General features: G+C 35.4%; 2 protein-coding genes across 3 annotated transcripts; one reads left to right on the forward strand and one right to left on the reverse strand.

Annotated features, from left to right (window-relative positions):
- Positions 1–8,909: 8,909 nt before the first annotated feature.
- Positions 8,910–17,824, forward strand: LOC132057112 (transcriptional regulator TAC1-like). Of its 2 annotated transcripts, none has more exons than XM_059449573.1 (2): positions 8,910–9,794; positions 16,812–17,824. In XM_059449573.1, exon 1 carries the CDS (start codon positions 9,112–9,114, stop codon positions 9,721–9,723), a length of 612 nt encoding a protein of 203 aa, XP_059305556.1. In that variant the 5' UTR covers positions 8,910–9,111; the 3' UTR covers positions 9,724–9,794; positions 16,812–17,824. The 2 variants fall into 2 exon arrangements, 1 of the variants encoding a protein (XP_059305556.1); XR_009415079.1 differs by lacking the exon at positions 8,910–9,794 and adding an exon at positions 11,492–12,114.
- LOC132057113 (uncharacterized) lies at positions 13,266–16,948 on the reverse strand. The gene is made up of 2 exons (XM_059449574.1): positions 16,792–16,948; positions 13,266–14,396 (listed from the first exon to the last, which is right to left on the reverse strand). The coding sequence occupies exons 1-2, from the start codon at positions 16,803–16,805 to the stop codon at positions 13,874–13,876; spliced, it is 537 nt and encodes a 178-aa protein (XP_059305557.1). The 5' UTR covers positions 16,806–16,948; the 3' UTR covers positions 13,266–13,873.
- Positions 17,825–23,762: the final 5,938 nt, after the last annotated feature.

Genomic DNA, 23,762 nt, shown 5'->3' on the forward strand with positions numbered 1-23,762 from the left:
GGATTTGAAACAGCACTATTGGTGGAAGGGCATGAAGGTTGATATTTCTAACTTTATGGCTAAGTGTTTGAACTATCAACAAGTTAAGGCTGAACATCAAAGGCATGGAGGTCTGGCTCAGAATATCAAGATTTCGCAGTGGAAGTGGGAGGTGATCAATATGGATTTTGTTGTGGGCTTACCCTGCACAAAGGCCAAATTTGATTCGATTTGGGTGGTCGTGAATAGACTCACAAAGTCTGCCTATTTTCTCCTTGTGAAGACGTCATATACCGCGGCAGAGTACGCCAAGTTATATCTAAAAGAGATAGTTAGATTGCATGGGATTCCAACATCCATTGTATCGGACAGAGGTACGCAATTCACTGCTCATTTCTGGAAATCTTTTCAGGAAGGTTTGGGAACTAGAGTAAAATTGAGCACTACCTTTCATCCTCAAACTGACGGCCAGGCTGAGAGAACTATTCAGACTTTGGAAGATATGCTGCGAGCTTGTGTTATAGATTTAGAAGGAAATTGGGATGAACATTTACCTCTTGCGGAACTCGCGTACAACAATAGCTATCAAGCGAGTATTCAAATGGCTTCTTATGAGGCTTTTTATAGGAGGCGTTGTCGGTCTCCAATTGGTTGGTTTGAACCAACTGAAGCAAAATTGTTGGGTCCTGGCTCAGTTCATGAAGCAATCGAGAAAGTTAATCTTATTGTACAAAGACTTAAGACATCTCAGAGTAGATAATAGTCTTATACGGATATGAGGCGACGTGAGCTAGAGTTTTCTGTTGTTGACAAGGTATTCTTTGAAGTGTCGCCGATGAAGGAAGTAATGCGGTTTGGTAAAAAGGGCAAGCTTAGTCCTTGTTTTATTAGCCTTTATGAGATTGTTAGAAAAATTGGGGCGGTGGCTTATGAGTTGAAGTTACCATCCGATATGGCCATGGTGCATCCTATGTTTCACATTTTGATGTTAAGGTTATACAAACTAGATCCTCACCATATGTTGAACCATGAAGAAATTGAAATTAATGAAGGGTTATCTTATGAAGAAGAAACAGTTCAGATTCTAGATTGTCAAGTTAGAAGGTTGAGAACAAAAGATGTAGCTTCAGTTAATGCCCTGTAGTGAAACCATGATACCAAAGAAGCAACTTGGGAAATAGAGGAGGACATGAAGAAAAGATATCCTCACTTGTTCCCTATTGCAGGTATGAGTTAAAGTTTTTAGCTTTTCTTACGCGAATCGCTTTGCGTTTGTTTGAAACAACTTGTGGTTTAGTGAATCCTTGGTAGGCTACGATTCTCATTCAAGGACGAAAGATCTTGAGGGGGGGGGGGGGGGGGGGGATAATGTAACACTCGTAAATCAGGGTTAAGTGTGAAAGCATCTTGGAGAATCGGACTCCACTGTTTTTGTTAATGAAAAATACGGCCTGTATTTTGAAATATCGCTTGTATCTCTTGGGCGTATTTCACCCGCCTCCCTATGGGGTCCACTGTTTTTGTTAACGTAAAATACGGTCAAAGAATACGACCCGTATTTTGAAATTCGGTCGCATTTTGAAATACGGTCCTGGACGTATTTCACCCTCCTCTAGCAGTGTGTATATAAAGCGGGGTTCAGTTAATTTTATCACTTATTCATATTCTCATAAACCCTAAGGACGAATGTCTTCCCTCCAAGTCTTCTAACCTTAACGTAAGAACATCTTTAACATTACTAATCAATCCTTGTATTAATCCCATGATTCTTAACATGATTCTTGAATGAAAAACCTAGGGTTGCAAGGTAATCTTTCTCAAAGTGACTCAAGCTAGGGTTTTGGGTGTTCTTTATCATAAAAGTGAATTGTTGGATTACTTAAGGCTTAATTAAGGTATGTCTCTTTTGAAAACCTTATTTTGGATGTGTGTCTCCTTTTCAAAGGTTCTTTATTGAATAAAAAGGTGAACTTTTCATACTTTAAAACCCTATTTCATGCTTTGATTGTGGTTGCTATGCGTTAGGGGACAAGCTCACATTAAACCTTGATTGTATTATACACTCTGCATGTATAGGTAATTCTAAATCGTTTTCCTCTATAAGAGATGATCAACAATAATGGCTAAGGGATGGTAATGGTGTTTTATGATGAACTTAAATGCTAATTGATGATGTGACTACCTTGAGATGAATTGTGATTCGGCTTCTACGCTATGAACGTTATTGTTGTGTTTGGCCTAGCTACTCGAGAGGAAGGGTAGTCACTATGGATCCTAGTGTGGTAATGCCTAGCCATTCGGGAGGAAGAGTGGCCACTGCGAGTTCGCTACCCGGGTGTGGTTTATGCCTAGCTATTCAGGAGGAAGGATAGCCACGGAGAATTTCGGTGTGGTGCGCAGTTATGTTTAAGGAACCTCAAAGGTCATCCCTTCGATGTGATTCATTCTTGGGCCTGTATTGGCATGTGTGATGTCTTTATCTATTTATGAAAGTATTACTAATGGTAATCTAACAAATTGAAAGGACATAACCTAACGTTGTAAACTTGATAAAAAGGGGTTCTCATTCGTTTTGACAAGCATATTGAACCAAGTTGAGTAATTGTTTAACAATGTTTTTTCATGGTTTCCAGAATTGATTTCTTTACTTATTATTGTATCTGATTTTTAAATGTCATATTGTCCCCGAGGCACTCACTGAGTACGAAGTACTCAAGCATACCATTGTTGTTTTTGATAGTATGTTAGGTGATGAAGAAGAGTAGGTTCGTGGAGACTAAAGCGCTAGGAGAACTTGCTGTTGATTTGGTGAGCCCACATGCTCATTTGTGGGTCATCCTCTATTTATTTGTTCCATTTATTTATATTAGTTTTTCGGGCTGCGTCCCGATCATTAGACGGTCATTCTTTATTCTTAGATGCTCCATAGTTTACATTCATTCTGTAAGTAGTTGAAGAGTTGTTGCGTAACTCATTTCGCACCTGTTATGTTTTGATTAAGTTATATAACATTAAAGACTTCCGTTGATTTTAACTTTGATATCTTGATTAGAATGCATTTATCTATAAACTGCTGGTAATTGAGTAGTGAACCTTGCGAGTTCTAGTGTTGGATATTGAATGTTTAGGTTCTTCCGATATTGTTCATGATGTCGGATGCCGGTCACGTCTAGGGTGGGTTTTGGGGCGTGACAATAATAGGGTCGAGTCTACGTGCATAAGTTGGTCTCTGTGGATGGTTAGGTTTCTAGAATCAAAATTCACTCTTTGAGGATATGAAGATCTCTGTCCCCCTGAAGATGAAGCACTGAAAGTTGTAGAATCAGAAGTAAAGGAAGGAAGGGAAGTTTGGAGCTCAGATTGTTGTTTATCATGGATCAACATTGAATAAACGCTATCTAGGTCTGGAAGGGGCTTAATCATGAGTATGTTTCTCTTAATCCTAGCATAAGAATCTTTCAAACCATCTAGGAATTGATGTACCCTATGATCCCCTTCTAGTTTAACCCATTCATCCTTACAGTCACAATTGCAAGGAGGATAGTCAATAGAGATGGTCAATTCATCCCAAATTTTCTTAGTCCTATTGAAATAAGAGGCTATCTTTGGAAGAACCTTAAGGAATCGAAGAGATATCTTTCCTAATTTGAAACACCTTAGTACCACTGGCATGACCATAACGTTTCTCAATTTCCTTCCATATTTCAGCAACAGTTTCAGTATGAATAACAGTTTCAGCAATTTCTTTATCTTGACTATTAAGAATCCAGACAATTACCATATTATTACACATAACCCAATTTTCATAGGTAGAATCAGTTTCAGTGGGTTTTTCAACAGTTCCATTAATAAAACCTAATTTTCATTTAGTAGACAAGGATCAAAGCATCCCTCTTTTCAAACTACCATAACCAGAACCATTGAAAGGCGTGGTAGCCAGTACTATCCCTCGGTAATTGGAGGGATGCAAGTAAAAAGGGTGAGTATGAGTAATCTATGAATTGGGAGCCATGATGTTCAATATCAAGCAAAATCAACGAGAGAAAACTTCAAATCAACGAGATAACAACCTAAATTGAAGATCGATATAGAAAACCCTAAATCGCAGAGAAAAACCCTAGATTGAGATAGAAACGATGTTACCAGCCTTTTTCATAACTTGAAGAAGCAAAAGCCTTGTTCAACGATGGCAATTCAATACGATTTGCTCCAAATCACCAAAAAAAAAAAAAAAAAAAAAAAAAAAAACCCAGAGAAAACCTCAAAAACTTCAAATTGACGAAAAAGGGCGAACCAAAAACTCAACGATTAAGCTCGAGGGTAACATCGCTCGAATGAGAAAGACAAGATCTACACGGATCTTATGCTATGATACCATGTAAACGTAGTTAAATACGGAAAATGAAAGAAATCTAGGGAGAAAACCCTAGTTTATGTAAAGAGGAAAGAGAGAGTAAATAAACCGTCTCCTTTCATTATATGTGTAAAATCAGAATGGCAAAAGTGTTTTCAGTCTTACATCAGTCCTATTTATATACAACTAAAAATAAGAATGGACCGGGTATAAATATGCCCAACATGAAAGCAAGTAATGAAATGGTTAAGTTGGCCAAGACGGAGCAGGCCCAACTCTAACACTTAAAGAGATATTGGTCGTATACATATTGAGGGATACGAGCAATTCCCTTCATGATACAACAAAGCTTTTATTTATACCTGCAGATTTTTCTATAAGCTACGGTAACACCTCGTACCTTTAAACTAGGTTACGTTCATGATTTGAGACTTAGAAGACCAGATGAGAAGTGTGGGAAATAAATTTGTCTCAGTTTAGCAAAGTTCCATTTACTCAGTTCAGCAAAGTTCCATTTATACGACCAGTTATACGGATCGTATATTACTATACAGCCTTTATAACCAGTCCGTGTTACACAGGAGGAAAAATTCTAGTTTCTGCCAAGTTTGTGAAATGCTTCTATACGGACCGTATAAAGTTATACGGACCGTATTTCAGTTCGTGGAACTCAATTGGGAAATTCCAGTTTCTGAGATTTTAATCATGGTCAAATACGGCCAAGTTATACGGACCGTATAAGTTGACTGTATAAATTCCCAACATAGTTAAGTATAAATACATCATGTTCAGTTCTTTTTCCACTTTTCACATTCTCCAAGCCCTAGAACGAAGGTTTTCTTCTCCCAACAATCCAAAACAACAAGGTAAGCCTATTCCAACCATTCCAAGTGAATTCTAACATGTATCCATGATTTATAAATAGGAGTTCATCATTCTTAACCTAGGGTTTTCAAAAAAACCCATCTTAAGGGTCAAGGTTTAATCTTTTGGAATTCTACTACAAGTTTTGGAGCATTAGCAGGTATGTAGGGTTTCTATCCAAGTGTGGGAACATTCTTGTTCTTCCCCACGCCACGTTCTTCCATGGTTATACAAGTTACACCAAAACTAGGGTTTTAGCCATCTTCATGATAACCCTAAGAACATGTACCATGATATACTATGTTTGTATGATTACTTCGTTATTGTGTTCTTAATAGTCCCTTTTGGTTATTGAGAATCTGTCCCTAATCCATGAAAACCCCTACTTTGTATTCCATGGGTTCTTACATGCAAGTTATGATATATTATGTTTATTTTCATGAAAATCCTACATGTATCCATGTTTTCATACAAGTTATATTATATATACCACCTTCATGCTATAATACAAGCAAGAATCATGTTTACAAGCAAGTTATATAATTCATGGGCTACTAAGCCAATTATATCCATGTTCATGTAATTTGGGAGTTGCACAGATTACCGAGAAGGTTTCATACCTGAAACTACGTATGCCAATGTAGGATAAGGATCGCTCCGCCCAGTAGGATGATTCCTTCATATTTTCCCCATTGAGGGATTTGGATCCATTCATGTTCATGTTCATGTCTTGTACCCTGACAAGGTACAGGATGGCTTAGCTGGTCGGGCAGAGATCAGACGCCACGTACTAACGTGGTGGTTACATGTCGATTATACTAATGCTCTCTCACAGATACTTTTCTCATGTTATATATATATATACACACACGTTTATGCTCATGATCAGTTTTCAGCCCTTACCATCTTATTTCATGTGCCATGTCTATTTCCTTCAGTTGCCTTACATACCAGTACATTCAATGTGCTAATGTCCCTTTATTGCCCAGGGGCCTGCATTTCACGATGCAGGTACGGATTTACAGGATGATGATGATGATATATATATATATATATATATATATATATATATATATATATCAGTTGCCTTACATACTAGTGCATTCAATGTCTTTGGCCTCCCTTTTATTGCCTAGGGGCCTGCATTTCACGATGCAGGTACGGATTTACAGGACGATGCATCTGCTTAGTAGGACAGCATTCGTATCATCTTTTAGGTGAGCCCCATTCTCTTCTTGGTTTAGTCAGTTATTTACTTTTATGATTAGTTATGCATTAAAGGTATGCTAGAGGCCTTGTCCCAGCAAGTATGTTTAGCAGACTCATGTTCATGTTAGAGGTTTCATAGACTATGCAGTCAGTTGTGTCAGATTCTTAGAGTTTAGTAGCCACCTTTGGCTCAGTTTTGATATTTCCGCATTCATGATTTAAACAAGTGTTTTATTTAATATTATGACTATCCTTGTTTTATAAAGGCTCATCATGTCCTCATGTTATATTCCGCTTATGTATGCCTCATGATGATTCAGCAAGCCATGTGGTTCACTCGTCACATGTTGTAAGGCACCGAGTGCCGTGTTTCTCCCAAGCCATGGTTCGGGGCGTGACAACTACTTCAAGAGTGTCCTTATATTTATAGAATTTGAGAGATGACTTTTCAGAATAGTCATGTCCTTTCCTGAAGATGTATCTATTTAATTTAAGACATCTTATATTACAAACTATCTAACAATATAAATGTCCAGCACAGATAAATTTTTAACAGTATCTGATTAACGTTTTGACCTCACACTTTTTTTTGTTATTGTTGTTGTCTAAATCATGTAAAGGAACTTCCTTTAAGGAAGTCTAAGACATTTTATCCAGTCTTTAAGGCCTCTTGTTGTAGTACTAATTGCGTTAGTTTATGTCGAACCATAAGAACAGGGTTAAATCCAGGGGTGGATTTAGAGCTATCAGAGGGTGTTCACCCGAACACCCTCGACAAAAAATTACAGTGTATCTGTAGGGTAGATGATTTTATGTGTTTATGTACATATCTTAACTTTTGAACACCTTGAATAAATACAAAATGGTTCGCTTAAGTGGTCCAGGGTGTTCAAAATAATCTCTAGCATTCTAGGTTCGATTCCCATCAACAACATTATTTTTTATATTTAGCTTTTATTATTTTTTTCAAACCTTCTGAGTGAAAATCCTAGATCCGCCACTGGTTAAATCAGCTCTTAATTAAGTAAATTCCAGTGGAAACACGTACACTCATATGTAAAATAAATAGCTGTTACTCTTAAGTAAAATTTGCTTGTAGCACGTCTCTATATTTAATAGATTATCCTAATGTATACTACAAAACTTAAATGACGTGCCACACTAGAACATGACGAATTGAGGAAGGTTGGCTGCTTTCAATGTCTCAGAATGTTCTAACCAGCTACATCGTTATTATTTTTTGAATTTGACTTATTTACGTAGAATAAAATCTTTACATGCATTATCAATACAATTTAAACTGTTATAAAAGTTTGGATGCCTTATTTAAAAAATAAAAAAAATAAAAAAAATTCTTCATTGCTCTTCTTAATATCCTTATATTGGTTTATTACGAAAAAAGTATCTGCGATCCATTTTCTCTAATAAGATTCTAATTTTTCAAAATTTAAACTTAATAGTCATGGTTAAACTTTATAAGAAACCTAAATTGAGACAAATTAAAGAAGGAGAAATAATGAAAAGGCTCTTAAGTTGACAAAACAAAGTGGTTTACAAAAATACTCCAACTAATTTTTAAACGGACAGCGGCACAAATAGCCAAAAAGAGTACGTTAAGATAAGAAATCGAACACCCCAGAATTTTTAATTTTTTTTTTCATTCGGATGAAGAATGTTAATTTGTTTATTTGTTCTTGTCTGAAGAACAACTTCCACTGCTGCTTAAAAAAAATTAGGAGAACAAGTAATGAAAGTGTTCACAATTTTTATACTTAAAATATTGTGTTGACTTTGTCTCCAAGCGTGCAGAAATGTAAATCATCTATAAATTCAATTATAATTAGTTTAATCAAATCGAACACTTCACGCTTGGTGTTGTCTTATTAGACGTTGTTCAGTGATGTTACAACTTCCTTTCTAACAAAATTCTTTACTTATTAAGCTTATTATAAAACGTTTTGCAAGTAACAAAACCTTAGTTAACCGTACCTATAAACTATGCTTTTCATTTTAAGAATAAAGTTAGTGAATATTATGTAAAGTGAAGACGGTAGCTTCCTCCAAAATTATAAAGAGTAGTTCCCGAGAAAAAAATTAACAAGAAAGTACCGTATATAGAATTTGAAGAGTAACACCTTTTCTCCTTTTAGCTATTTAACCAGTGATCTATAGCGTATAAAGGTTAAACTCATGTCTATTAATGATAATATGAGGACATATATGTCTTATATTCAGATAAACTTGATGGAATTGAGATTGTTTTTTTCAATCTAATTAAATTAAAATGGCGAAACTGTGGTAGTTAGCCTAGCTAGCTACGTACGTTTGTTAGCTATCTCAATTTTTATTTTGTTGGTGAAAGTTCGGTATCTATATTGTAATTTCCATCCTCATTTTCTCTCCCCTTCTCCTTATCCCTAGGTATAATAATAACAAATTTGACATCCAACCTTTCAAAGATAAGGATACTAAGTTTTTGAAAAGGACAATATGGTCATCTTGGTTGCGTATTACAATATGGAAGTATGGTCACAATATTTTATCATGTTTAATACGAAATCAAGCATGCTTGCTAGCTCTAGTTCTTGTCAATTAAAACACCACCATCATATATACACCGACTAATTGACTTCTCTTTCTCTATCTATTTCTCCTATATCCCTCTTTTCCCCTTCTTTCTCCTTAAACTCTGGCGATTCGATGCTATGGAGAATGATCCTAATAATTCTTCCAACTCCCAAAAATACCAAATAACATGGAGCTCTGATGAATTATTAGGCCTAAGCCAAGTTAAGTTTTATAGGTGTAGTTTTTGTAAAAGAGGTTTCTCCAATGCACAAGCTCTAGGTGGACACATGAATATCCATAGAAAAGATAGAGCCAAGCTTAGAGAAATATCGATTGAAAGTTCAGATATCAAGAAGCCTGCCAGTACTTCTCCTGATATTCCGGCACCCTCAAGTGATGACTTATTGCAACAAGAAGTATCTAGCGATGACACGAGTAGCCCCTCAAAAAGGCCATGTGTCACACCCGAAGAAGAACACAATCATCATCATCATCATCATCATCCTATTTCGAAAGCAAAAGAAATTGACAATCATGATCATCATCCAATTTCCAAAGCAAAAGATGATAATCATGAAGTAATCATTGGAGATGATAATTTACAATTACCCTTGTTTGTGGACTCTCCGTCAAAAGAAGTAACCAATTGTGAGGAAAAACAAGAAGGAAATAAGGGCATGCAATTGAGTGTTGATTCAGAATTGGACCTTGAGCTTCGGTTAGGGCTAGAACCTCCAAATCCTCAATAAAACCATAAGAGTTGGTTTTAATATCTTGATCAAAATATACTAATAATCTACTCAGAATCCATATCCAAGAGGTACTTCTATTTCCTATTCTTCTGGTAATATTTTTTCATTTTTTTGTCAATGTAATAATTCTTCCAGCAACGAGCCACATCAACAAATGGAGATGATCTTTACCCAAATAGCCAAGCCGAATTCACTATTTATTTTTTCTAGTACATATACATAGATTATATGCTAATTATACACGGTTATACACATTATATATGGATTATACATCCGCCGGCGATTTTTGCTTCAGTGATTGGGTGGGCGACTATTTAAATTATTTTTTCTTTCATAATTTCCTTTCGTTTCCATCGCTATGTATATTTAACGAGATTTGTTCTCTAATTTCTTCATTATGAATCTGAGCCAAATATGCATGTTTGTCTTGGTACTCTAAACCATGAGCAAATAGCTTTCTCTAATTAAGTTTAGGTTTAACAACTACAGTATCCTTTTAAAAAGGAAAACATGGTGGCTATTTTAAATTAAAAAAAAAAAAAAAGAAGCCCTTCGTGCGCCAAAATCATATTTGCGCACAAGTATATGCTTGAGATGCTTCTATTTGAATACTACCGGTGTTTGATGTCTTTTGCAACTGGTAATGTATATTTTAGATAAAAAGGGGTTTTGGAATTTACTTAAAAGTATATAAATTAAAGAAGTAATGAATTGGATTTACCAAACTCTTTCTTTAATTAGGTAATCATGTGTTCAATAACTCTTTTATGAAACAGTTTAGTTGAATTTGTGTTTGTAGTCAAGGACACGTGGATCAAAATGACCAGTAAATTAGTACAGTATGCAAATAAATTAGACTAAAATGAAATAAAACAAAGCAAGGTTAAGGATAGCCTGAGCCTCGGTTGAACCCGGTACTAGTTCCTCCGGCCAAGCTTGTGGCAGATAGCTTAGCAACCAAAAAAGAGCTTTAGATGGAGCAATTGTGTGTGTGCGTGTGTCTATATATATATATATATATTTTTTTTTTTCTTCTAAAAATGAACTGCTTCACATTTCATTGCCACTCCAAAAAGATTACATATGAAGAAGGAGGACTAGGCCTAGCCTTCTTAGAACTTTGTACAAAAGTTTGAACAAAAGGTTTTGCACTATAGTGGCAAGAATGGTGTCATATAAGCACTTCAAGGAGGATCAAAATAAATCACCCCGGGCTTTCTTCTTCTAACTCTAAACGAAGGAAATTGCCATCTATCCATGTTGAGGAGTCCTTTAACGTGTCTTGGTAAAGAGATGGTATTGTTAATGACTTTGACAGTGTCTGTGCAGTGACTTAGAGAAGCAAGTTTATCAGTAGCTTTATTGGCTTCTCTAAAACAATGTTCAATGATAACATTGTTACCATGGATAAAAAGTTTAATGTCTTCAATAGTTTCCCTGATATTCCAAGGCATACTCTAATTCTCAGAAATGCAATTTTTTAGGAGGAGTGAATTAGTTTCAGCAACTATCAGATTATGACCATTTTCAATGCACCACTTCCACCCAAAGAGAAATGCTTTAATCTCAATTGTGTTGCTGGTTCCTTCTCCAAGGGGTAGAATGAAGGTCACGATGCATTTACTCAAAGAGTTTCTAACCATACCTTTTCCCCTACTAGAATTACCTCTGCATGATCCATCAGAGTTTATTTTGACAAAAAGTGTGTGTGTGGGGGGGGGGGGGGGGGGGGGGGAGGGGGGGGATCCATTTGATGAATTTGGGTTGTGGTAACATTTAAATTGAGATCCATCAGCTTGATTAAATTGTTCCATTGGTCAGGTATGTTGAGGCTAGGAAAGTTTCTTTTGGTTAGGTGAATGATATTGAAGGAAATGTGTGAAACGGATCTAATAAAGGAGGGCTTATCTTCCTCATAGCTGGAGTTACACCTTGATCTCCGTAATTCCCTGATGGTGATAGGAGGGAGTATACTTAAGACATAAGTTGTTATAGGATTTTTTGAAGAGCAGCTCCAACATCTGATAAGTGGTTCTCTGAGATTTGTATTCTTGATGTTGATTCCCATTTTACCAGCAAAGTAATTCGACAACAATTATGGAAAATGTCCAAAGCAAAACAGGTGATCAACTGTCTCTATTCCTGGTTTCATACCTGCACCAATACAACAAAAGCATTTAGAAACTGAGGTTATTTTGAATTTTTTGGAGACTTTCTCATCGGTTGGCACTCTATAGTGTATTGCTCTCCGGGCTATACAAGACATCTTAAAGGGGACATCTTTGTGCCAGAGTTTTGAGTCCATTTGTGCTATTGCTTTCTTCTTTCTAGTGAGATTCCATGCAGAGGAAACTGAGAAAATCCCAAATTGGGTTGTTGTCCAGAAAGGTATGTCCACATCATTATGATTAAGCTTTATAGAGCAATTGTTGATGATATCTTTGATTTGCTCACTTGGCTGAGTATCTAATACTATCAGTCCCATTGATCATCCTTGAATACCTCCTTAACTGAAACATTTTGAACAATGTTGTGGTCCTCCATGTACTCACATAAGGGACCTTGTTTGGTCCAGTTGTCAAACTAAAGACTCTTATCTCCTTTCCCCATTTTCCACCAGATATGATGTTCAATTTCATCTCTGATTTGCAGCATAGCTTTCCAGCTATGAGATAGACCAGATTTCCATTGAATGGTAGTAGGATGATCATTCCTAAAATATTTGGCATGCAAGAACTTAGCCTATATAGAGGTGTTCTTTCTAAAGTTCTGCCACTGTTTTGCAGTGAAGGCTTTATAGATATCCTCTTTTTTTCTGAAGTTAGGACCACCCTCCTTGTAGGGGTAACTTAAGCTTTCGTATGAAATCCAGTGATATTTTCCACCTTCCTCATTGCCAGACCAAAAAAATCTAGCTAGGTAAGTTTCAATCACTTCAAAAGTGCCTTTAGGAGGGTGGATAGCTGCTAGAGTATGAACATTTAAAGCAAGAAGAACATGCTTAATGAGAGTAGCTCTTCCTCCTGATGATACAAATTTGAGATGTCATCCCTTGATTCTATTGATGACTTTGTTGATCATTTCAGGGAAAACATCTAGAGTTTTCCTCCCAGTATAGATTGGACAGCCTAGGTACGTGAGAGGCAAGTAGTCATATCTCATGTGAATAATCTTCCCAATTCTTCTAATGATGCTAAGGGTGGTATTAGTGGCCACAGTGTAGGAGCATTTGCTCTTATTGATCAGCTGCCCTGATACTCTTTCATACGTTGCTAAGGTTCTCAGAATGGTTTGCAAACTGCATTTTTTCCCACGGCTGAAGATGATGGTGTCATATGCAAAGGAAAGGTGATTGATTTGAGGCCCAGGATTGTTCATAGAAAAGCTATTAAAAGAAGGAACTCTATGTCAAGCATTTAGCATTTAGACAGAAGCTCATCAGAGATAACAAAAAGACTGGGTGATAGGGGATCACCCTGTCTATGACCTTTACTAGATTTAAAGAAGCTATGTCTGCTTCCATTAACCAAATTTGAATATCAATTACTAGAGATGTATTTATAAACCAAATCAATCCAAGACTAAGCAAATCCAAATTTTCTTAGCATAAAACACAAAAAAGGCCAAGAAACTCTGTCATAAGCTTTGGACATATCTAATTTAATAACAACATTTCCACCCACATTAGGCCTGAAAATATCATTAACAATTTCCTGAGCTAAAGGGATGTTATCAGAGATTGCTCTCCCTTTGACAAAGCCACTTTGGTTTTGACTAATAATTCTAGGCAGGATTTTAGATAGTCTAGAATTAATAATCTTAGAAAAAATCTTGCTAGATGTATTGCATAAACTAATGGGTCTGATAGCTGAAAAATCTTGTGGAGAATTAACTTTAAGAAGCATAACTATGCATGTATGAGAGAAAATTTTTGGAAGGAAAGCACCTTGAAAGAAAGATGTGACTACAGCATGGATATCCCTTGCAAAGATTGGCCAAGCCGATTGATAAAATTTCCCACTTAATCCATCTGGCCCTAGAGCACTATCTGGGCCAATCGCAAAAACAGTGTCTCTAACTTCTTGCAAGGTAGGCATAGCTGTCAAAGTTGTGTTGTCCTCATTAGTGATCAGCTTCTCAATCACATTTAGGATTGAACTGTCTTCTTCAATAATTTTAGCTTTAAAGAGTTTAGAGAAAAGTTAACTGTAGCATTTACAACTTGAGTAGTACCCTCCACCCAGTTCCCATCTTGATCTTTAATTTTTTGGATGGACAATCTTTTTCTTTTGTCTTTTATCACACTATGAAAAAAAGCAGAGTTTGTGTCTCCTTCTTCAAGCGATTTTACTCTTGCCTTTTTACTTAGCACCTTTTCCTGAATTTTTAGGAATCTAGTATATTCAGCTTTGGCTCTAGATAGTTCCATCCTGTTTTTAGGGGTGTTGTTATTGATAAAATCTTGTTCAAGAGTTTTGATGAGACTTTCTAATCTCTTTGGTTCCTCATAGAAGTCACCAAATGCAGTTCTTGACCAGCAACTTAATGTTCCGCACACCAGTTTGAGATTTTGATGAAGAACATGAAGGGGATTTCCTTCTTGGTGAGATTCCCAAGCTTCTTGCATCACTGTTAAATAATCTTCATGATCAACCCATATGTTGAGGAACCTGAAATATTTAATATGGTCAAAGCTTTCAGGGATGCATTTAATTAAAAGAGGAGAATGATCAGAACATGTTCTAGAAAGGTGAGAAGCAGTAGTTTCATTGAATTTATCAAACCAAAGGCTGTTGTAAGAGAACCTATCAAGTCTTTTTCAAATGGTATTTGGAGGATCTCTATTGTCACTCCAAGTGAAACTAGCACTAGAATAACCTCCATCTTGCAGACCACAATCTTCAAGATATGATATAAAATCCATGTTTTCTTCTATCCTGTAAGGTAAGCCACCAATCTTCTCCCCAAGGCAAGTAATAACATTAAAGTCTCCAACTACCCTCCAGGGTCCATTCATGCTTGTGGCAATGTTTCTCAGTTCCTCCCACAGAGTTAAGCTTATTTGTTCATCACATTTAGCATAAACCACAGAGATATGAAAGTCAACAGGTTCCTATTGGTGGATGATATGAACTAACACATGTTGTTCTTTTTCTTCTATGATGTCCAACTGGCAGCCTATGGACCAAAAAATCCAAATCTTGTTAGAGCAGTTATAGAAACTATATGCATAACCAAGTTTCCTTTTGAATTTATCAATCTTGTTTGACTTCACCTTAGGTTCTTCAATGAACATATAAGGGAATTTGTGTTGACTTTTGAGGGTTTGTAGTCTTTCAATAGAACCCTGGGATGCTATCCCTCTGATATTCCATGATAGTGTATTAATCATGGGATACCTTGGGAGGAGATAGGATTTGTTTCTTGTGGGATAGTTCCTTGGAATTGAACTGAATATCCATAGGATTTTGAGCATCCTCAAATCCTCTAGGTGAGAGGTTATTGAAGAATGTCACATTTTGTTGAACTTTATTGGATACTTTGGGAGTACCACAGGTTAGAGAAGGTTTGTCTCCTCTAATATGTTCATCATCAGAGGTAGAAAAGGCCTGGCCATCTTCAGCATTCACAATCTTTATAGGAGGTATCCTCCAATTCCTCTCTAGGATTAGTCTGTTTAAACCCCTATTGCCCACAAACATCAATGGAATAAAGATCATGTTCATTTTTTGCATCAGATTTTTGCTTTGCTTTCCTTCTAGCCAACACCTCAGCCAGGTTGGGATGAAGCCCAAAGAGAGGTTGTATGGGAGGTAGCAAGTTTTCCTTCTCCTCTAGAGTCACCTCCTTAGTGAAAAGGACAGGACAACATCTAGGGGAATAGCAACATTCTTGCTGAATTTTTTCCTTCTGGTAGTAACTTTTTTACCAGAATCCTTAACTTCGACCAGCATGGTGTTCATGTTCTGAATCTATATCTGAGTATCAGGATAGTTGATCTTAGTGTACTCAATTCTTTTCATCATGTTGTTTTTAATCTCATGAAGGGGTATATCAATCTTCTCTTTTCTTTTTTCTTCTTTTTTACTCTTTTTGGCATGAGATCTCAGGTTTGGGTATCTTTGCTAAATATGTTGTTCATTCACTTGACCCTTAATGGGGTTAATAGTAGGGGTCATGTCCACTTTTTTAGTAGTACTCTTTGCTTGGCTTGTCATTTCCTTCTCCTTGGTGGTGGTGGTGTTGAGGTTCTGACTGCCCCTTGTCTTTGTTGTTGTTATCATTGTCTTTGGTAGGAAGTTTCAAATCAATACTCATAGAGTTCTTATAGGAGCTTTTCCCCCTCTTTCTTACCATTATTTGCCAATCCTCTTCAGCATTCACACTGTTAATATCCATATTGTCAACCTTATATGGGCTCATCTATTTCATTAGACTGAGTAAGAAAAGGCTCTTTGTTGTGGGATTGTTTAGGTTCAGTGTTGCTAGCACGCTTCTCCAAAAACTTCTCCCTCAATTCAGGATGTAAAAAATTGCATGTCTCATCTACATGTCCCTGCATATTGCAATGAAAGCAGTATGGAGGGATGAACTCATATTCAACCCTTTGAGAGATGATCTCTTTAATGCCCTCCTCATTAGTAACATCCAGTAAAACTTCATGAACCAGAGGTTTGGTTAAATCAATTTCAATTTTTACCTTAGCAGTGGTAGGTCTAGAATTAGCAAGGATAGCTTTGTCTAAGAGTGAGGGTATTCCTATAGGCTCCACAATTCTAATCTCATTCATAGTAGTGCCATGGTAGTTCAGGAAGATTGATCTACACAGATGCCATAGAATTTCCAGAGTTTGGTTTGAACTTAGTCGACTATTTCTCAATTTTCATTATATTTTGACCTTCTAGAGGAATAAAGTTTCTTGACAACACATTGAGATGACCTTCTAAATAATCAAAATCCAAAAAACCTTTGTCCATATCGAAAGCACCAATCTTGATGGTACCATTACTAGGAATAATTTTAGTAATTTCCTTTCTAATGATGTCAATGGAGGGGAAAACTTACCAACTATGGTCCATTTGTAGGTTTGGGCCAGCAGTTGATTTTCTTCTTTGGAGAAAAACACCATTGGTTTTCCATTTGGCAAACCATGAGTTCTTGGTGGAAGCTTAACCCTGTTCCTTTTGATGTTACGGTTTCCGACCGCATTTGCATATGTGGGTTTGGGATTATCGGCCTCCTTTCTTTGATTTTGGTTAGAAGATGCTTCTAGTTAGGTGGTTGAAGTATTTGTGTGAGCAAATTTAGGGATTTGAGGGTTCAAACCTGCTTTTGACCCAGATTGAAGTGGAGGAAAATCCGAGGTTAGAGCTAAGGGACGAGAAATAGGGGTTTGGTTTGGATGATTTGTCAATGGAGGAGGGTCACCGAGGACCGGCAGGTCCACGATGAGGAACATAGCCTAGTGGCAGTTGCTAACGGTCACTTTTTTAGAGAGAGAAAAGAAGAGAGAAGAGAGAGCTTTTCTAGCAATTGTATATGGGAGTTATGTATTCTCTTGAATTTCATGTCCTTACAAGGGGAATGACAATCCCTATTTATACTAAGAGCTAGGAGCACATATTTCATGTATAACGCCCTTGCTCATAATGAATATTAATTGGATAATAATAATGAGCAATAAAGAGGACCATTAAGCCTCATAACACCAGGAGATAACGTCTAACCCAATTTGTAATGGCAGCCTGTTGAGCTTTCCTCCGGAGCTATTCCAACAATCTCCCGGACTAAGCGGTTTTTCGGGTATAGTGGCCTTTCTTCCGGTGACAGTCAATGCTGACTCATCCTTTAAGCCACGTGGCTTATCGGTATTGGTCCAGCTGTGTTGTACAAATTTAGCCCAATACAAGCAGTAATTTGAATCTATAACTTGGAATCTTCTCATCTGATCAAAGTAGAACTTCAATTGTTGGTAAAATTAGGTTCTATGTTAATTCTGTTAATCAATGCCATTAAGATTAAAATTACAACTACATAAGGAGTTTAATTTTCTTCTCCTTTCCTTCAGTGAATAAAAACATGTGACCTTATAATCTTATATATCATGTGTAATTTGGAATTCCTGCATTAATACTTTTGGGTTATACTAAGAATATAATGAATTATGAATGGCATGCACAATATGTAGGATTAATAAAACTGTTGTGATGTACATGTACCGTAAGGTTTTCTTGTTGGTGTTTTGTCATTGATTATTTCTAGGACGGTACATAACCAACTCTTTATTGTTGGCCTCTCCAACATAAGAGGCAAACAACAATTTTCGTCTCACCCCTTCGCTGCTATTTGAGTTAGAAAAAATATGCAAAAATACTTTTAAAACCCAGAAGAGTTTTTATTTTATTTTTATATATAACATTTACCCAGTAGCACCTGGCAATGTTGGATCCTAATCTTAGAAAACAAACAGGAGGGTTTGGGCTTACCTCAAGTTTATAACACATGAAAAAAATGAAAAGAAAACCCCTATGCAAAAACCTGCTTTTTCCGGATATCATCATACTATAATATTAACTTACAAAATATTTAGCTTTGTCGTATTTAATTCAAATGCTAGGAACTTGCTAATTATCAAGCTGAAATGGACCCTTAGCATGCTTGGAAGTTGTTGAAAGGATAAGTATATTCTTTGTATTCTGTCTTCATGATCCAGACTTTTTTTTCTTTTTGACTTCATCCAGACTTCTTGTCAGTTTTGCCAAGAAGTGTGCGACTTGGTTTGCTTCTCTAAAGCAAATGTACAACTGAAGCATTAGCAAATTTCCGGCTCTTAACAATGTCTTGAGTCCAGAGGTTGTGGTTTGAAAAGTTTAGTAGCAATTTATATTTTGGCAAGAACATATATGCTTCTAATCACACACATTTCGTAATAAAGGGTGAGAAAGAAAATTGAATCATAATAAATGGATATAATATTATGGTCGCTCGTCATAATGTAGGCTCAGTTTTAGAAAATCTGGTTCCAAGAGAAGGACATGACATCTTGCTGCTTAACATCTCAATTTAATTAGCGTAAAATGTAACTGATTTTCTAAATACTACGGCATTGTTGCAATGACTCTGTTTTTCTCTTCAATTAGAGGTGGATTTAGTGTACTGTGGGTTTGACTAATAACCTATTGTTATCAGCTCGAATTATACAGGTGCGTATCAAAATATATAAAATGTATATATAAAATCATACTTATTCTGAACTCATCGACTCTAAATTTTGAATTCATATCTATTTCCACTCATATTTTTTCTACAATATGTATACAAAGGGTAGAAAAAAAATAGAATCATGTGCTCTTAAGCAGGTTATGGAGAAATGACTTATATTGGTCTGTTTATTTGTTCAGTTTGATTTCTCATTTTCATCCATATGTTTGCACCTGGCTTTTCATATTTCTCTGCATATTAAAAGATAGATTGACTTGTAATAGAGTTTGGTTTGTCTTTAAACCACCGATCAAAGAGGGTTGACCAAGTGTAAGTCAATTGAATGTTATATAGTACCCGCACAATCATAATAAGATATTCAAAACTTTTTAAGCTATGTCTTTCAATGAAAAGAGATTATCTTTTCTCTTGTCTGCTTATTCTTATTAAAGTTGGAGTTTACTTAGAGCCTGTTTGGATGGGCTTAAAAAAAGCGACTTATAAGTGATGTTTTAGAACATAAATGCTTTAGATAAGTTAAAGTAAAACAAGCCCAATTAATTTTGAGACTTATTTTAAGACAAAAGGTTTTTGTTGGTAATCAAACACTCAAAAATTTGAAAACAAATTTTTATAACGGCAACTTATAAGCCAATCCAAACGGGCTCTTAATCTTCTTTTAATTAAATAAACACAAAAGAAATATTCAAACTTTTTAAGCTATGACTTCCCATAAAAAGAGATGTATACTTTCTCCTGTGATCATGTTTGCTTAAATCTCTGATTTTTAAAATTAGAGTTTACTTAATTTTCTATAAACTAAATGCGGATATCAGGATATGGGTAGCGTAAAACTAGAAGTACCATCACTTCATGAACTACTATCACCTTTTTCATTTTTACTATTAATTAAACTAGCTCCTTCACACGTGCTTCCCACGTGAATCTTATGCCAAAATATGGATTTAGAAGGTAGCGCAGATAATTTTTTTCCATATTTTGCTTTAAGTATAGATTAACAATGATAATTCAGTCCTTAATCTATCCTTTGGTGCGATTTATGAATTAAAATATAAAAATGACGACATTGAAAATTACTTATTGTCTTAATATTAATTTTTGTCTCCAATATCTTTTCTTGTTGAACTTAAAATATAGTAGTTCTAAATCTAAGTTCTGATTTATTTTAACTTAAAATGTTGTAATTGTTTGAGTGCTAGGATACTATCAAAGAGCAATAAAGATCTAATAACTCGAGAGTTCAACGATTTTGTTCATTTCTTCTCAAGCACATGTTTCCTGTAATTTGATATGAAAAAATTAGACCTTTTTTTTTTTTTTTTTTTAATTTCGTCCTTCCTTTATGTTTAACTTTTTATTATCAAGGAGAAATATAAATTATTTTTTCATAAATCAAATATAATCTATTAGGTTATAACACAACAATAAAAGTTTACATTGTATATTTATAATAATAACATTATTTAATAATAATAAACTAAGAGTTGTGTCCTTTTAATAACAGAACTAACACTTCGACACTTTTGTCCTAGTGGTCAAATAGTTCGACAGTTATGTATATTGCCTGCAATGATCTTTTGTATTTCAGATTTGTCTCGTGTAAAAATAGAGATAATTGATAATCTAAATTTTTGCAAAATTTGTAATGCACCACAAAATCATAATTGAGCTTAATCAATTAATTGTATAATCGAATCTACTTGGAAGTCAAAGCATAATATTCAATATTACTGAAATGAAATTTTGAATTAATAATTATATATTAAAAAATAAAGTGCAAGTTTTTGTGAATGACCAATGTAGATTTCTATAGTGACTTAATTAATTGTCAAGGTTAATATAATTGGATAATGTTTTCATATGAAGATGCACAATCAAAAGTTAATTAGATACATATAATTTTTTAAAATTTATTTTGAGTTTTTACTGGGTATTTGCATTTTAAAAAGTACAAAAACACAAGAAATATAAATCACAGATGCCGACATAAATTAAATGTAATATTGAATTTCTCACTGCTCCACAACAGGATAGCTTTCGATAGCTTATACTACTACTACGTGAGAGGTAACAAAAGAAACATCATATCTATGACATCTGTGACGCATAAAACATGTGCAACCAACTGAAATTCTAATTAGTTCATGATCAATATCACAAAGTATAGAAGAATGAAGAAAATGTATGATGTTAGGGAGACACTTACCATATGATGTAGTGGAGATACTTACCGTTGGAGTATTCACTGCCTAGAATTTATGCCTTCGACCGATATATATCGTGTCGAAGGAATAAACGACTTTTTACCTCCAAACCTATATAGGTGTCATAATTGTTCTGTATTACTAAAATAATCTTCTCATCAGTTGGAAGCATAAATTTAATACTTGGATCCAATTCAGTTAACAATATTTTAAAAGAATATATTCCTTCATCTATCGTACTCAAACCAGTTATTTCAATTGTAGTACTCCAGTAATTTAAATTAGTATTACTCCAATATTACAAACTATTAACGTTTAGGACGTACAGTCGGGTGCTCCTCACGGGAACTAAGCCCCACGCGTGAGCCCCGAGGCGTTTTACCAGTGCCCTGCCTTGAGGCGAGCTCCCGAGTCCTGAAACTGCTTTTTAAAACACATCTTAATGTATAGATGTGTATATGTCTAGATGTTAATGCACATCTTAATATTCGAATGTGTAAAAAGATTCTTAATTTTAATAAAATAAATGAGGCTCAAGTAAGAAATAAAGCCGGAGGGCATGGAGAAACCAGGTTGATCCGGGTATGCATTTGCACCCAACAAAAAAAAAGGAAACAAAGAAGTAAGTTTTCCGTGTCAGAATTAAGGCTGAGACAAGAAATAATAACAAAAAACAAAAGAGAGGAAGACCTAATATAATACGAGGGAGAAAGGATCAAAGCAAGTTGTTCATTGAAACTCCAAGTTGTTCTGAATCTTTACTCCATTTGACGAAACAATTAAGAAAGAGACCTAATTATCACTCTTAATACATGTTTAAACAAAAATAGGCAATATTCAATAGAGCTGAGAGTTGATATTGAAATAATCAAGACTCAATTGTACAAAAGATAAGACATAAGGACGAACACCTTTTCCTTACGTTATACATAAAATATGAGGAGCTGAAACTTGTTTTATAATATTAAATTCTTGTCATATTGTCACCTTTATCATATTCTACTTAACTCGAATGTCTTCATTCTCATCAACTTGTGGGCATAATAGAAAATATATTTTAATAGTACAAAAGTTATGGTCCTACTTCTACTTCTTGTTTCTTTAGTCTACAAACAAGAATTATTAGTATTATAAGAATACGCAATAGAGATATGATTAACACTAGAAAATGAAAGTTAAGAGGTGTTTTCAAAAAGAAAGGGGACAGGCATGAGAGATATAGAGATGTATTGTGAGAATGAAGTGACACTTTTTGATTGGGATATGGTAGGCATTAAATAACCTTTAACTAAAATTGCATTAGATTATCATATGTCTTTTCATTTAAGGAGTATTGAAATCGAACTTGATCTCTAGTGATTTGATGGTTTGGTTGTTATCTGTTATTAAATTACATAGCCTTGATTTATGGTGCGTAATTCAAGTAGTTTAAGTATGTATTTATTTATATGTATTTTCGCCGACAGTTATCAATAATAAAAATTTAAAAGATTTATTAGTTTGACTTACGAGTAAGATCAACTTTAGGTGAACTAGGTGCTAAACCTATCAAGTGGGCTGGATCGGTGTCCCTGCTCACAAGTAATGCGCGGTTTGTCCTTCAAATGAACGGGTTTTTAATTTCTGCCCTTCAAAATCGAACTTATGCGGTCTTTAATTTCTGCCCTTCAAAATCGAACTTATGCTTAGCATGACATAAATTCTTTAAGGAAGCTGACATAACTTGTGAATATTATGATGTTTAACTTATGCCTAGCTAGGCATAATATCGATTTTGAAGGCCAAAAAATAAAGACCAGCCCATTTAAAGGTCAAAAATTAAAGACCAGCACAAAATAAGGACAAAAGTGCAAATGGTTCAGTGCAAATGGTTCGGCTAGGTTAAAATACAGCCCGGGAAGACCCTATAGGGGCTCGGGGTGCTAGGTTGGGTGTCCATGGAGACGGTTGGGCCGACCGAGGTCCTAGGCCTGGTAGACCGGCCTAGTGTTAGCCGGGTTTCAGCCCACTGATGCACCAACCTGGTTAGTAAACAATTCCATTCAAGTTCAATTGGTCTAACTTCAACTCATTCAACATGAGAAAGTGAATTAGAGTTAGACCACTCAATATTGAAAAATATTAAGGGGGTATTTGAGATATTGATGACCATATCAAGACCGATGCCATAAGTAAGAGCAATCTATAATACCCAATTGGAGTCCACATAGATGAGGAAATCAATCCTACACCTCACTCCCATTAGTTAAAACCGTTAACTGTGTTTACTTTATTTTCCCTTGCTTAGATAATTTTTAATTTCAATTGTTAGTTATAAAATAAAAAAAATAAAAAAAAACTTTCTAATTTGGGTATTAGTTAAGTTAGTTGATTATACACACACGATCACATCTTTCACAAGGCACCCTAAATACCCAGAGCATCCGATGTTGTCTCACTTTGAATCACTATATTTGTAGCGGTCGTGTTATACCAAGATGTAAAATTTGAGCATATCAAATTTTGACGTCGTTGCCGAAAAAATTTCGATGTTAAAAGTGTATTTTATGTGTTTTCGCTAACTTCTTTTACTTGTTAATTCATTAACACTTTGATTCGTGGTGACTAAAG

This window comes from Lycium ferocissimum, chromosome 5, assembly GCF_029784015.1.
Source record: "Lycium ferocissimum isolate CSIRO_LF1 chromosome 5, AGI_CSIRO_Lferr_CH_V1, whole genome shotgun sequence".
In the NCBI taxonomy this organism is placed as follows: domain Eukaryota; kingdom Viridiplantae; phylum Streptophyta; class Magnoliopsida; order Solanales; family Solanaceae; genus Lycium; species Lycium ferocissimum.